The 16,245-nt window shown below is 37.8% G+C and overlaps 1 protein-coding gene across 6 annotated transcripts in view; it reads right to left on the bottom strand.

Moving 5' to 3' along the window:
* Positions 1–15,181, bottom strand: part of pard3ab (par-3 family cell polarity regulator alpha, b) — a 143,685-nt gene extending 128,504 nt beyond the window's left edge. Inside the window, exon 1 of one of the 6 annotated variants that reach the window (XM_065262184.2) lies at positions 14,659–15,181. In XM_065262184.2, coding sequence (XP_065118256.1) covers positions 14,659–14,778 — 120 coding nt within the window. In that variant the 5' untranslated portion in view covers positions 14,779–15,181. The remainder of the gene's footprint in view (positions 1–14,658) is intronic. The other 5 variants (XM_065262182.2, XM_065262180.2, XM_065262183.2 and 2 more) reach the window with 5 other exon arrangements.
* Between the last annotated feature and the right edge of the window lie 1,064 nt (positions 15,182–16,245).

The raw sequence follows: 16,245 nt of genomic DNA, 5'->3' as shown, positions 1-16,245 counted from the left end.
CGAGTAGTATGTCCGAATACATAGTATTCGAAAAACAGTATGCGAAAAGTACCCGGATGACCTACTACTTCCGGTTAGATTTTGCAGTGTGCATACGATGGACGCTTCACTATCCCATGATGCCCCGGACGAGGAGTTATCCAACGAAGAAGAAGAGGCATGCGGCTGTTTTCGCGCTGTAATGACATGACGTGATGACGACGTATGTCACGTGATGTAGCAACATGGCGGATGTAGTACGTCCGAATCTCATTCATACTACCCGGATTCATACTATACAGTACCTACTGTTTTAACGGCAAGTAAGTAGGTACTTCATCTTATTCAGTACCTACTATACAGTATGCGGTTTCGGACGCAGCCTGTATGTGTGAAAGGGACCAATGAAACACGCACCTGGAGAGTTTGAATGCAGGCCTTTGACAAGACGTAGTGCTGCAATAGTAAAAGTGTGAGGGAGATACACTTATCTATGCAGTAATAATAAAAACTGAGGATGCAATGCATCATATTTCAAATCGAATCAGATTGTTGACATAATAATCATATTGGAACTGAATTGAATCGAAAACATTTTAAAGAAACACTACATGTCTCTGCACATACCCATTCTTCTACAGACAAATAAATAATATTAAATCATCATAATGGCAAAAGCATCTAGCAGTTTTTTTACATGGACGATGAGTTAGGATTTTTACTACATGTGACCGTGGACTATAAAGTGGCAAAATTTGATAACTCTGTATCTTTAGCAGCACAAACACGGTCCTGTAGGTTGCCTTAGCCATCATTGTCGTTTTGGTTATTCTCTTGCATAACACATGTGCATGATGTCACCGATATCGCAGATTCACCTTTTGTAAACTATTCCTGTAAATGGAAATATTTGTTTGTCAAGTAATAAATGCATTTTAGTTTTTAAGCAAAAAATAAGTTTGCTTATAGGTCTGTTTGCTGTATTCCAGCCACTTTATTTGAGTACTACATCTCTAGTTTTCAAATCTCTTATCAAACCTAATAACTTCCATCGCCTCTGAAAATGGCTCATCCCTTCACCAGAATTAATCAAGAGCTCAAAATGAATAAATAATAAGATCATATGCCTAATTTCTAGAATTCAATCACATCCTGATGGATAAAACTCAATCCCCGTCCTACATTATTATTCCTTAGTAAAAAATCAGTTTCACCCACAAATGTCACATTTCTGTAGCTAAACATACTGTGCAAATGCTATTAAATATATCAGCATGTGTGTTCCCTGGGTTCGAACCCACAACCTTTTGCCCTGCTTGTTTACGCAATGCTGAACCACTGAGCTATATAGGAGTGTTTCAATAATAGTGCATGCATATAGATATATATACACAATTATAAGACACAATGTTGCCTTACTCTACAAGCTAATGTTTTAAATATCATGACCATATAAAGACAGAATCGCTCTCTCTCTCCCACAGACCAGGAGATTCACACAAATGTAAAACTGTGCTTTTAAAAGCAGTGGCCTCAGGAAGAGGCCTGAAATACTCCTCTCTGGATCTCATGCTATTCAGAACAGCTTGGCACCCAGATAAACACTACAGACACACACAGCAACAGGACCAGCCCACAAAGGACAACACACGGTGTGTGATTACATTTATGGACAGATTTGTTTTATTTTGATTATGAAATAGCAAAACCTGAAAAGACACTTTGTATTTTCACAAATGCATTAAATCTTTTTATATCTGCAAATAATTAAAGGTGTATTACAGTTGGTATAAACTATACCAGTCATACACTCCAAAGTACTTTAAAAAAGTACCATGTATTGCCTGTTCAACAGACAACGGAAAAAATGTAAATCAGTAAGGAAAACCAAGGAGTGTCACTAAACCCTTATGCGTGTGGAACTTCTCTTTGGTCATGGATTCAGTATCTGCTGTTGCTTGTTTAAAAGATGCATCCAAGCTTCTGTTAGCAAACTAGTAACAATTCTGAAAAGTTACTGGAATGAAAAGCAGACAGAGAGTCTGTGAGAATTGTAAGATTGTGTGAAAGTGTGTAAGTGCACACTGGTAATATGTGACCCAGTCTATTAAAACACAAACTGAAGTCATTTGTTTTTTAGTCTATGGGGTGCACCGATAAATGCCAATATGCACTAATACTACGTGGCCGATAACTATTAGGAATCGCACAGCCGATATTATTCACAGCTATTTCATGTACTACGTCTTTTGATCAGTAAGTCCTTATCGATCTGAAATCGCTGTCAGTTTGAGTTGTTTATAACATGTATTTGAAAAAACAACACTCGTAAAACATTATCATTATACATATTATTTATTATCATGAAAATACCTGAAAAGGTTTGAAGAACAACATCAATATAAATATATCCTTAAGCCATTTCCTGGAGCTGTGTGTCATAGCTGTGTGTGTGTGTATGGCTTTTCGTTTACAGCACATATTGAGTTTCTGCACGAGAGCGCCCTCTGCCTTTTAGATGTAGAGGCATTTCACCGTAATTCATTGAGAAGCATAGCAAGCATCTGTGGATACATCGGTGCATCCCTACAGATTTTGCATGAAAAAATACAGCCAACAAGAAAAATCCAATAATAAACCGAAATCCAAATGCTTTACCTCAAAGATTTAAATATTGGGACCGGCAACTTTTCACTTTAATGACAACAAAAACTTGATCGCTTCATGAGCCAGAAGCCATAAACGGTTAAAGCTGACATAAAACAAGACGTTTTTGCCAATCTAATGTTAATCTTGCTTATATATAAACTAGTATTTCATCATTCATATGTCCAAGGAGTCTTTCGTTTTGTCAGATTTATAAAAGAAAAAACAGCCTTTCCGATTTTGGCGTAAAAGGTCGAACACTTGAAGGCGTGCGGTAGGCGGAGCCGAAGAGTTACGAGTATGTGCAGCTTCGGATACTTCTTTTGGATTTACAGCCGACATAGATGGAAATCAAACTTTTTTTTTAAATAACCAGCCTTACATTATAAATATGATCCAGAATCGGATACTTAGTCAGTAATGGACAAACAGGAACAATAGCAGCAACGATTACACCAGGACGTCTCTATCAGGTAGGGCTGGGCGATATGACCCAAAAAACTATCGAGAAAATGTTTTCCATATCAGTCGATATCGATAATTATCATGATAAATAAACAAATCTTTACTCCTGTCAAATTTAAAGGCAGATTTTTGCTCCTGAATGAAAATTGTAAAAACCAGACAGTTAATAATGGTTTTAAACTACTTTTTATTCAGAACATGACAAATACAAAAACTAAAATCTTGTTTTAATGCATCTGTATTAAATGTAAATCTATTTGTTATGAAATCAACACATTTCTGACACAAAAGCAGCAGACTACTGTCACTTTAAGACCCAAGACAGACTGCTTTAAGTTTCAATATACTGAGTAACAGCTGTTTATGTTCACTTAAACAAGAAAGAAAACTTAGTTCAGTGATCACGTGTGTGTTATACATATACGAGCTATACACGCTGATAAATGGATGTCAAGAGTGTCACGTTGCTGTGGGAGCGCACATACGCAAACACTATATTCACTGCAGGGGTGGATCTGCTGCTTTTCCTCAGTTTCCTGAATTTGTGAATGTCCTGTAAATATACTTTTAAAGCTGTGCAGACGTGTGCGTGCGCAAGGCGGACGCTGAATGAAAGTACAGTATACTGCACGCACCTGTGTCTGCTGTGTTTGACGAACCCTGTTTGCGCGTCCAACATTACACACAAGAAAATGTTTCCGCGCATTTGGATTCCGTGATTCCGTCCGCGTTATCCGCATCGCGAAAATCATAGGTCTCTACTAATAAATGAATAACTTGCCTCATCTTCCACTCCTTCAAGTCTGACTGTCACTGTGATTGTAAACCAAGAGCGCGTGCCGCATCCGGAAGTGCTCACGCAACATTACGCACAGTGCTTAAACATTATCGATCACTTATCGAACTGTCCTTATCGTTTTATCGAAAAAGTTTATATCGGTAAAATTATCGTTATCGAATTATCGCCCAGCCCTACTATCAGGTAATTAATCCTTGCTTGTTTATCCGCTATTTTAATAAAAAAGTTTTTAGCTGCATTTGCCCGTTTTAAAAAGGTGTAAATGTTGTAAATGCAGTACAAAGTGCTGTTGTTGGTGTTGTTTACATTACATGCACGTATGCGCGATTGCAAATAAAACACGTGAGATTTTGAATTACGCCTGCGTTTGTGACCGCTCCAATAGTTGTAAAAAAGTGGAAAATCCGACGTCAAACTGAGCCTTGTCTGTAAAGCAGTCCTCTCCGAAATACAGTCAGGGAACAAACAAACTCATTCGCAATTACATTGGTGTCCGGGAAAAACGAACTGCATCCACTGTTGTCTTATGACAAGAAAAGCTAAATAAGGTTTTCTTCTCCTTACATCCAAAAACACACTTCTTTTGTCGAACTATCTTGCTATAACAAAATTGTCGCGTGCTGTACAGTGATACCGGTGACTTCTACTCGACGGAGCAATGCTAATGCGCGTTCGCGCTCTCACTTGACGTGCAGGGCCAGCGTGCTTTTCTGGGGGAAAAGACCCATAAAAGGAATATGGGGTCAATCAGTCGTAACGGATACCCCCGTTTGAAAAAAACTTTCCGAAACTTGTAGGAAAAAGGAGGCGTGAGTTTGGCTCAGAAATACTCTGTTACAAGCTCAACTGCTTTTTTGACACTTTGCTTATGTTTAGCATGAAGACTACAACTCTTAAACTGTGTTAATAAGTCAGAATGCATGAAATAGCATTAAACCTCCCCTTTAAGCACAACAACGGTATGCAAGTACAAAAAAGACCAGGACCTGGCAACACTGCAAGAAAGCACTGAAAGAAGTAGCCTCACAAATGCGTACAACATATAACATCAAGACGATGGTATATTGCAAAACATAACACTGTAATATTATTTTGGTCAAAGCTGTGAATGAGAACCAAATTAGATGGCAAAATGTTGCTCAATTATCACAGTTTCTGGAATCAGTCTTATTCCATACAGATATGGAACGATCATTTATGGGAATCACTCCTGGATTTAAAATGTGGTTGTCACTCCGAAAGTTAGCAGTGTGTACAGTGTCACATATTTTATACTTTATACACCCGTTATAATTTCAATACATATATACTGATGTCCAAAACACTACAATACACGTATAACATTTTCCCACAACTTATGTACAAGCATGCACCTTTGTGTGTATCCTGACCAGCAAGGTCGTTCTGATGTTTACAGAGACTCATCGAATGTTTGACAGCTAACCAATTTAATCACATGGGTATTCAAGGCCCAGACAGAATGTATCATTGAGCTCATATTTACCTGTCTGTGCGTGTGTGTGTGTGTGTGTGTGTGCGTGTGTGTGTTTGTGTGTGCATAGTAGTGAGAACATTACACAGCAGTTGGTTCCACAATGTTATCTTACATGCATTACTGTGCATACAGCCAGTGTGTTTTGTCCTTTTAGCCCTTTTCACACACAGATTATAGAAAATACAGGAAAACTGTGTCCCAAATTTGTCCGGGGATCATTTGAATTTGGTTTATTTCATTGATTTTCTGAAATATTTCGTGCGTTCACACTAGGGCTGGGCAAAAAAATAGATTTTTCGATTAATCGTTTTTAAAATGTGGTCGATTCAGAATCGATTCTCAAAGAGCAGAATCGATTTTTTCCCTTCATATTTATTTCTGCAAACATTGAACGAAAGATTAACGTTAATCGAATTACTAGTCTTCTTCACTAGATGTCACCCTCTTTTTTGCCTAGCGCAATGTTACCAAGGAGCAAGAGGCAAGCCTGTCATTCATTCATACAGTGCTTAAAATGGCGGTTTCAGGTGCTTCGTCAATTTTATTAATTACCCACTTGTAACCTGCTGGTCACTGTTCTTTTTATTAATTTAGTATTTGTATTAAATCTATATTCATTGAGTTGAATAGAGTATAAAAACTGGTCCGAGAACCAGAATCGAAAATTGAATCGAGAATCGAAATCGAATCGATTTGGTAGCTTGTGAATCGAAATTGAATCGATCTGGAAAATCTGAATCGATACCCAGCCCTACCCTTACGAAAATTAACCATGGTTATATTGTGGTAAAAGCGTAGTAACCATGGTTTTTTGGTGTATTGATTGCTATCAGCAAAACCATTGTTTTACTACACTAACTATGGTTTAACTATGGTTTTTGAAAACCATGATTGTCAAAACCATGGTTTTTTTTTGTAGTTACTATGGTTTTACTACAGTAACCATGGTTTTTTGGTTTTAACTGTAGTAAAACCATGGTTAATTTTCGTAAGGGTAGTTCACACACATCCAATAGAGATCCCGTAAAAAAATGTTACCTATATCTGTAATCATGCAATTTTTTTCCGCAGCGTTTTGTTTATTATGCAATTATTTCTCTATTGGGAAAGAATGCATGTGTAATTTTTTTTGCCTGATTCGATCATAAACTAGCGCAAGAAGTGCTGATCTATTATTAACATTCTCGTGTTGCTTTCAGGGCTGACAGTGATAATTTTCATTGTAAATGGTGATCTGTTGATGTTGAGCTAAACGATTACTAAGTTGTTGCGACGACATACCCGTCCTCACTAGGACACACCCCTACGGCATTGTTCCTGCCTTTTGTTCACATAGGATGCAATCTAGTGATGGAAATTTTGACTCTTTCAAGAGAATCGTTCGTTTACAGTTCGATCATCAAAATGATTTGTTCAGACTCAAAACAGCGAGTCGCCTTTAAACTCCAAGGCTATTGGCTCCAGGTTTAAACAGTTGACATAGCTTACCGGTTCACTTATCTGGCATGTGCTGCTAATAGCGGCTCGCTGCTATGGGGGGAAAATATGAGTCAATTGATTATGTGAACAAGAACGATTTGTTCACCTAAAAGATTTGTTTAAAAAGAACGATTCATTCACAAATGTAACATCACTAACTTGATCCGAAAATGTAAGGGCAATGTTACTAGGTTCTCTTGCAAAAACAATTCCAAAATCAATTACGGGACATGCTTGCGTTCACACACAGAAGGCACTCTGGCAATTTTTTGGCCATTTTCTGAGATCAATGTGCAGAAAGGTGGAGTGGGCTCAATATATCTTGATCTACACCATCTATAATATACAAATTAAAGTCAGCCAAGACCATGAGACCAAAAATAGGCACAATAAACGTTCAAACATTTATAATTGTGTGATAAACTTCAACACTGTTTATCCTAACATTTATCAGTTCAGGTTATCTGAGGTGATCTAATGTTGTTCCTCAAAGGTTATCTGAGAGTTCTTCCAGTAAGAGTTCAGCATGAGGTTGTTTCTCTGCAGGGAACTCACTAACACTGTTTTCCAAAATAACCTTCAGTACGCATCAACAAAGTTTCATTCCCTGTAATGACATCTAGGGTTCAGCAAAAACACGAGCGGTCCAAACGACAAAAGTCAGGCTTTCAGGTTATGCTGGAGCAACAGTGTTTTCTTTATAAAGCAGTAACTAAAGACAAAGCCAAGCTTAAGAGTAAAACAACATCTCTGGTGGCCTGCAGCATAGAGGCGAGTTACTAAGACTGGGATTTACCTGGAAGTCGGTGATATTTATGTATAATGAGAGCTGGGCCTCAAGAGGTTACCTGTTGTAATGGTACACTGAGATTTTTATTTTTATAGTTAAGACCACACAACTGTAGTCGGTAGTCGCATCAAACTCATACATTGTCATTAGCTTGTTTCACTCACCTATTTTAATGTAAATTTTGGGATATCGCATTAAAAAAACAACTGATGGAAACACCAAAATGAGCATTAAAAAAACATGCGCTCGATTGAGTCAGATTAATTTCTTTGATAAGAAGAAGTGCATAAACTACGATGGAAACACTTTAAAGGGGACATTTCATACGACTTTAAGATGTAAAAAAAAACATTTTTTGTCCCCAGAGTGTGTGGGTGATTCTCACGAAACCATTGAAACACCACGGCACTAATGATTTTAGCTATAAATTGTTTAATATAGTAATATTAAAAAGCATCAGAATTAACACAATACTGTGTTCAACCTTGCACAATGTGTGATTTCGACATAAGAATTTATAATTTGTCAATTTTATCTCATTTTCTGCTGAAATTCTCATTACCGCAATGTGTCCGGCTGTGTTTGAACATGCGTTATGTTGTGATTTAATCAAATTAACACAAAAATATTTAGAAAAAAAATAAATGGATGTTTTTCTAGACTACTTTAGATGACAGAAAAATATTTACTGAATATTCATGTATAATAATAATGAAGAAAAATTAGGAAAATGATGTGCCCATGCCTGATGTTCTCATCCTCCGCAACACTTTTTGAGAACAGTTTAAGCACACATACAGAATTTTAATAAAGTTTGATTTTGAGTGACAAAGCACATGGTCCAGTTACTTCAAGATGGCTACCAGGTAAGATCATTTTATACAGTTAATTTGAAATATTGTCTTGTCAGAATGCTTACACGACATTTTGATTATCATTACCGCAACAGAGGCTTATTAAATGTTAAATTTAATTAATAGAAGCATAATACTTTGATTTTAAATGCATGTGCAGAATCTCCAAATTATGTTCTTTCAGGTTAGTCATGTCATTTTGAAAATATGTCAGTGTTGATGTTTTCTGACTGTTGCGGTAATGAGATTTTTTAGGACTAATTTTTTAAATTATGTTACAAAAAGTGTTAAATGATAAGTAAAAGTGTTTAAATTAATGTTCCCATTTACTCCAGACTTTGTTTTCAATGTCTGGTGGGAAAAAAAGTAAATTTAAGCAATTTTTACATTTTCATGCTTGACATTTTTAAAACCAAGTTTTCGTGAGAATCACCCGTGTATGTAAATGTCTAGCTCCAAATACCATATAGATAATTTATTATAGCATGTTAAAATTGCATTTTTGTAGGTGGTGGGAGCAAAAATGTGCCGTTTTTGTGTGTGTCCTTTAAAATGCAAATTAGTTGATCTCTGCACTTAGTGGCAGTGCTGTGTTTATAAATTGCAGATTAAGGGGGCAGTATTATCCCCTTCTGACATCATAAGTGGAGCCAGATTTCAATGACCTATTTTTTCATACTGGGTTGATCTTTTTGGTCTGTTTACACTTGGTATTAAGATGTGTTTTCATCGATCGGATCACGAGTGGACGAGAGAGACACATAACGTTTACACCTGGTATTTAAATCTGTCTCTTTTGTCCACTTTCGACTGCTTCTGTCCTGAGGGGACGGCCTGTGAGATGGTGGGCGAGTCTCTCTGCTGTCATTCAAACATGAGCGGGAGTAGTTATGAGTTTATATGGACGCAAACTAATATTAAGTCAGAGTCCACTGCTTGTTTAGCAAGTAAACATGCTGCACAGAGTTTTGTACGTGTGTATGTAAGATTTTTCTCTGAATTTTCAGCGCAATTGATGAAATAGGATCTTGCAACTATCACACGCTTTCAAAACGAAACTACGAAGATCAGCCACTTTAGTTTTATCAATGAAAGGCTAAAAATAGCGCTGTTCACCGTATGTTCACGCCGCAAGTCCAAAAAAGACGTAAAACTTGTGTTTAAAACCTCAGATTAGATAAATGGGCGAAGAGAAGGCGGTCGCGTAGGGCTGTTCGAACACATTCAACCACATATGTGTTCCGCAACTCCAAAGGATCCGATCGAAAGTGGTTTCGACTACCTCTGGATGTGGTTGAAAGTGGTCGAAAGTGGACGAGCTCAAAACGTTTTGAACACCGTTTACACCTGGCATTAACGTCGTCCACTTGTGATCCGATCGATGAAAACGCATGTTAATGCCAAGTGTAAACAGCCTCTTTCACATTTTCTAGGTTGATAGAAGCACTGGGGACCCAATTATAACACTTAAACATGGACAAAGTCAGATTTTCATGATGTCTCCCCTTTAACCAATTAAATCTCTAGATTTCCATCAAAACAGTTATGACTTTGCACAAGGGCTGGCATCTGGAGAGAGCATCAGATGTACCCATACATTGCTTAAAACACTGATTCCTACACTGCTGCACAGTGCACACTCATACTGTTACGTGTTGGTGTTCAGATATACTGGTGGATAATAATGCATGACCGATCAATAAAACGGACAACTACAGCTTCACAAAGTACACTTCTGTCTGCCTCTGTGCATGTGTGGTAAAGAAGTTGGAACCTCAAGGTGTACTCACATTATGTGTACCGTACCCGTTTGACCCCAAAGTACAGTTTATTTGGTAAGTGTGATTGTTCCGTACTGTACCAAGCGTACCATGGAAAATTTTGCAGAGGTGGTCTCGGGCACAGTTCGCTTTGATTCGCTTTGGCAGGGTATGCGTGCCAGAATGCGAATCTTCAGCTGTCACTGCAAAACACTCTGATATGCGCAGCACAAATACATACAGCCGTGTTTCACCGCATCCCAAAACACCCCAGATAACACAGCTGTGTTTGACATCAGTTTATGACATTAAATAACCACGAGAAAGATTTAAAAGCGTATTAGGAGCGGTCTGCGCTCCAATCACTCTCGTGTTGCTTTAATGTAATAAATTCAAAATGATGATAAACTCCATCACGCATATCTTCCAGTTTTCTTCCAAACAACTGCATTGTTTAATGAAGCAAACTAGGGATGCTTAACAATTAATCGTGATTAATCAATAGCAGAATAAAAGTTTTTGTTTACATCATATATGTGTGTGAACTGTGTATAATAACTTTGTATAAATAAATGTACACACATGCATGTATGTTTTAGAAATGTTTACATGTGTATATACATTTGTATATTTATGTATAATTTATATTATATATAAATACCTAATATATACATTTTTTTTCTTAACTCTTTCCCCGCCATTGACGAGATATCTCGTCAATTAAGAGAAAACGCTTCCCCGCCAATGACGAGATTTTCCGTCTTTCCGCAATACCGCTATTATCCACCAGGTGGCCCTTCCGCAACTTTTTAAAACCGGAAGTATTGCCCTATGGCAAGCTGCTGCATGTCCGTGTCTGTTTTAAAGATCGCTCTGAATATGATCTCTATGAAAAGCCCGTCATAAAAATTGAATTATTTCTGCTTTTTGCTCAAAATATGGTGTTTTTGCAAAAACCTACCCATATTCAAAAGCTGATTGCAAAAGAACCACTAAAGGTATGATGAAACGGTTTTTTTTTGTTTGAAAGCAGAGGGTCTGTTCTTTCATTTGGTATATTGTATGTTTATATATTTAAAGAAGAACATTTTCTGGAAGGCATTAAACTTTGGTGAAAATCATGAAAAACGCTGGCGCTGGCTGGCAACTTTTTTTAAAAATGCTGGCGGTGAAAGAGTTAAAATTATACATGAATGTGTTCATATTTATATATATATACATATTTATTATACACAGTTTACACACATATGTGATGTAAACAAAAACTTTTATTCTGCTAACGATTAATCGCGATTAATTGTTTAGCATCCCTAACGCAGACATACTCGGGTATGAATCATAAAGTGTCAAGTGCAGACGAGCGGGGGGAATGGAGAGGGAAACAATCATACTCAGATACGGTTTGGTCCGGTTAAGTATATATGAGTACACCCTCAGTCTCAGCAGCTGAAAGATAATAAGCTAGAAAAAAGAGAGGAGAGAAATTCTGATAAAGTTAAAGTGGAGCAGAGGGATTTGGTGTAAAGAGAAAAGCAAAAAGAAGTGACAATGTAATACAACTAAGAATACTGCAAGTCACACATTCACAAACACTACCACGGTTTTACTCTACCGAAGCAAGACTTTAAAGTGCTTTATTGTTTACAAGACTCCATTAACTCTACCTGCATAATAAAACAAATACACATCATAAGATTGTCATAATGTTGCATTGCATCTGAAGATGCTTATAGATATTTATATTACACCTATAATAAGATGTGTGACTTTGTTGCCATTTTTTGGTGCTTATAGATTTAGGTAAATATTTACAATATCCCAAGACCCCTCAACATTCTGCATTTAGCAAAACTACAACAGAATGTCTATATACATAGGGCTGTGACGGCATGGGATTTTTTATCTAACCACCGTAAAGAAGCAACAAATCATGGCGGTTATGGCTCTGACATTTCCCTGGACTAGAGATGTTGTTTATGCATGCAGGGGTTTAAAAACAGTGACCGAGTTTGTACCATTCCCTGGCATGCAAGAAATATCGGGAGTGCCTGGGCATCAACAATGCACTCGAATTTAATGACTTCATGTTTAAGAAGGTTGTGGTCGTGACACTGTGTGTATTTAATTGATCATTTTCTGTAGACACCAAGTATTGAAACTTAGTACTGAAATCCCCCATATGTTTAATGGACTGTCGCTCCCCCTTTTGCAGAAAGCTGTTTTTTGTCCAGAAGCCCTTGAACATAGGACGGGAGACAGTAAATTGTGATAAACAATGATTATTGTGTATAGTTCATATCACACACAATATGCACTCCGCTAACTCTTACCAGCCAAAAAATTAAAGGATAAAAAAGTGTGGTGATGACCTCAGCACCGTGCCAGGCATCTCATTACTGCAGTGATACGGTAATGCGGTTATCGTAACAGCCCTAATGACACATTATCATGGTATATCATAGGGCTGGGTAAAAAAATAGATTTTTCGATTAATCGTTTTTTAAAACGTGGTCGATTAAAAATCGATTCTCAAAGAGCAGAATAAATTTTTTTTTCATATTTATTTCCGCAAACATTGAACGAAGGAATGGAAGCATTTAAGATTTCGCAAGCAAGACGTGTCGTGGCTTTTAATTCCTTTTTATTAATTACCCACTTGTAAACTGCTGTTCACTGTTCTTTTTTATTAATATAGTATGTGTATTAAATCTATATTCATTGAGTTGAATCGAGAATCGAGTATAAAAACCTACCTGAGAACCGGAATCGAAAATTTAATCGAGAATCGGAATCGAATCGATTTGATAGCTTGTGAATCGAAATCGAATCGATCTGGAACATCTGAATCGATACCCAGCCCTAATCACAACCAAATCTGGGTTTGTCAAACTGAAGGTATTAAAAATGGCTAGTGAAGGTAAAAGATAATTAAATATTATTAAAAATCATAAATAATACATTCATATAAACTTTAACCCAAAATATTCTCGTTCATGTGTATCAACTATCAAATAACAGCACTCCAAATTCCAATCCAATTATGATATAGGAGTATCAAAGTGATTTCATTTTATTGCCACGTGACCTTACCCAGTTAATATTAAATCACAGATAGGGTCATATAATAGTTATATTTTCCTAATATCAGGTACGTCATCACAATATCACTCCAGCTCACGTCATCAACCACTTATCTTCAACAACTTCTATTATAATTTTAGCTAGGAAAAACAATACAATCCACAACATCATAACAACTTACATCTAAACAAAACGACACAATAAAGCTCTACATCATAATATTACTATTTTCCTCACAGTCACATATGACAGCTGACTGTTCAGGAGCAAACAAAGTGGCAATGACTTTCATTTACCACACTCACATGTGGTCAGCGATGACACCATATAAACAACTCTGCCCATAGACTATACTAAAGGAAAAGATTATTTATTAATGTGAACAAACGGGCTTTTGTTTATCTGACTCTTGCTCTCCTGTAATCTCTGGGCCAGGAATCATTGAACTGTGAATGCTAAATATTGAACGCTATTACAGTAAGTGCCAGTTTCTCACTGATGCACACTTAGCTTTGCGCTTTTCTGAAATCTGTCGTTGCAAAAACAAAGACTTTTTGTTGATGTGCTTTTGTTTTACATTACCACCACCCAGTCTACACAGCTCGCAACGCGACACAACTAAAACGCTCACAGTATGATAAATAAACATAACCCAGTGTCCAGAAAACCGCGCGCGTCCGGATAGCTTTATTGACCGGGGCGTTTTGGTTTTGTCGTGTTGCTCTCTGGAAGTGTAGATGGGTGTAACTCGAATTACCAGATTCAAGGTGTCAAGCCTGAAGATGTAGGCTATCAGTTATCTAGGTTAGCCTAGCAACATCAGCTCATTGAAACAAAGCGCTGGACTCTTTATGTTTGGCGTAAAAAGTTTAAGCAATTAAGTCAATGCAAGTCGTAAACAGATGCGTCAGATCCAGCAAATCACAAGTGTGTTTACATTATAACGTGTACATAATAAGCAATGTCATTTCTAACTTGTCCCAGAGCGGGGTGATAACGTGGAGCAAACTTCTCTCCCTCCCCTACTACTTTGCCCATTTCTTACTGGTTTCCAGCGGTCTACTGTACCCATCATAACACGGAAGCAATTGCTGGGGTATTTAATGCGCAAAACACACACAAAGCATTATTTATTGAAGAATAACGCTGGTTTATACTGTGTTTAGTAGAGTTAAAGTGTCTGGACGGTCCCAAACCCTTCCCCCGCTCACTCCGTCTGCACACCGCCATGTTGCAGTCCTCACCGGCTGCGTCCAGACGCAACAATGTTTCAAACGCATAATCAAGATGATACATTAACGCCATCTCACCTTAGCGATCGCTCTCCTGTACCGCATCGCGGCCTGCTGGATGAGCGCGTGCACTTTAAGGTTGCCGTCTCCGCACGGAACCACGACCCGAGTTCTGCCGAAACACACCGTCACTTTCATAGTTTCCACTCTCCTTCCCGAATCCTAGGGGAAACTCGGGATCAAGGGTTCCCGGGCCTCGATGTCCGGATCATTAATAATCTTTGGTTTTGTACCGTTGCGGCTCAGAAGTTAAAATCGGTACCCGTTCCGTTTCATCGCGTCGGTCGTTGCGCGGCGGTGTATGACCACCTGTTTAGTGTTTGGGATTGTGTACGGGAACCGCGCAGTCCCGAGTGCGTCCAGAGGCCACGCAAACGGGATTCCGACGCCCTCTGGCGGTGAAGAGATGTGCACGCGCTATCACTGTCTGTGTGTGCATGAGTGGCCGCAGTGCGTAAAGTTTAGCTGCCTATATCTGTAAAGGGGCAAATGTTTTACTTACATAGTAAAATATCATAACAACCAACTTTTGATGACATTTAACCGGTGCTCTCTTGATTAAAAGGCATGCAAATAGGCCAAATCATGTTTATGTGAGAGTCATGTTTCAGGGAGGGTTAGATTTAGGGTAAAGGATAAAAAAATGGCATGTTAGCCTATTATACAAATCTGTGAATGTCTATGAAGTGACCATTAAAATATAGTGAAATAAACATCCATGTATGTGTGACAGCCTATGACATGGGACCTAGTGACCTTCACATATCCACAGATATTGATCGTAAATGATTTACTTGTAAAATATTTTTAAACTAAATTTGAGATTAATCTATAGAAACTTTAAACTTTGTTCCATATAAAATAGTAAAATTAATGTTCTAATTTACATAATCATTAAGATAAGACATGTGTGTAATGAGATACTGAGGTTGTGCGTGTCTCCATATTTTGTGAACGATTTAGCATGTAAGTATTCTGAAGTTGTACATATGCAGAATTTTGTGTATGTATTTATTGTGTATGCCACATCTAACTTTATGCTTGTATGGCAAAGCCGTACTAAAATAGAAACACTGGGCAGGTGGTATTAGGCAGTGAAACCTCACACACACGCCCAAGGCCTGATACAGATTAGTTTTACAAGCCCAGTTGGGTGAAGCTTCAGTGGAACAGCTGTAGGATTACAAACACACGCTTTGATCTGTGTGAAGCACAATGACCAGATGCTCTATACTTCCATTAAACTGAAAATATCTGTAGTAGAGAACTGTGCTGGTCTTTATACCACGGTCAGGGAGTTGGGAACAGGTCAGTCTCCATAAAAGCAACACAGTTCTGCCTGCCATTCTGTTTCAAACCAAGAAGTTTTGTCTCTGGTTAAAAGCGGTTGTCCGTAAAACCTTTTCATCTTCCCACAATCATGTTTGATGTTTCAGCACTAATATTTACTGTACTGTGGGCAGTATCCTTTTCTTCTTTTTATTGTCTACAGGAAAATATAGGAGGACTGTTTCAGACAGAGGTGTGATTACACTTTAAATTTAAAGATGAACAGATTCATCTGTTGTGGACTCCTTTTTGTGACTGCTTCTTAGTAATATCTTT

Source organism: Paramisgurnus dabryanus, chromosome 6 (assembly GCF_030506205.2).
Source record: "Paramisgurnus dabryanus chromosome 6, PD_genome_1.1, whole genome shotgun sequence".
NCBI lineage: Eukaryota > Metazoa > Chordata > Actinopteri > Cypriniformes > Cobitidae > Paramisgurnus > Paramisgurnus dabryanus.
This window is presented reverse-complemented; position numbering and strand designations above follow the sequence as displayed.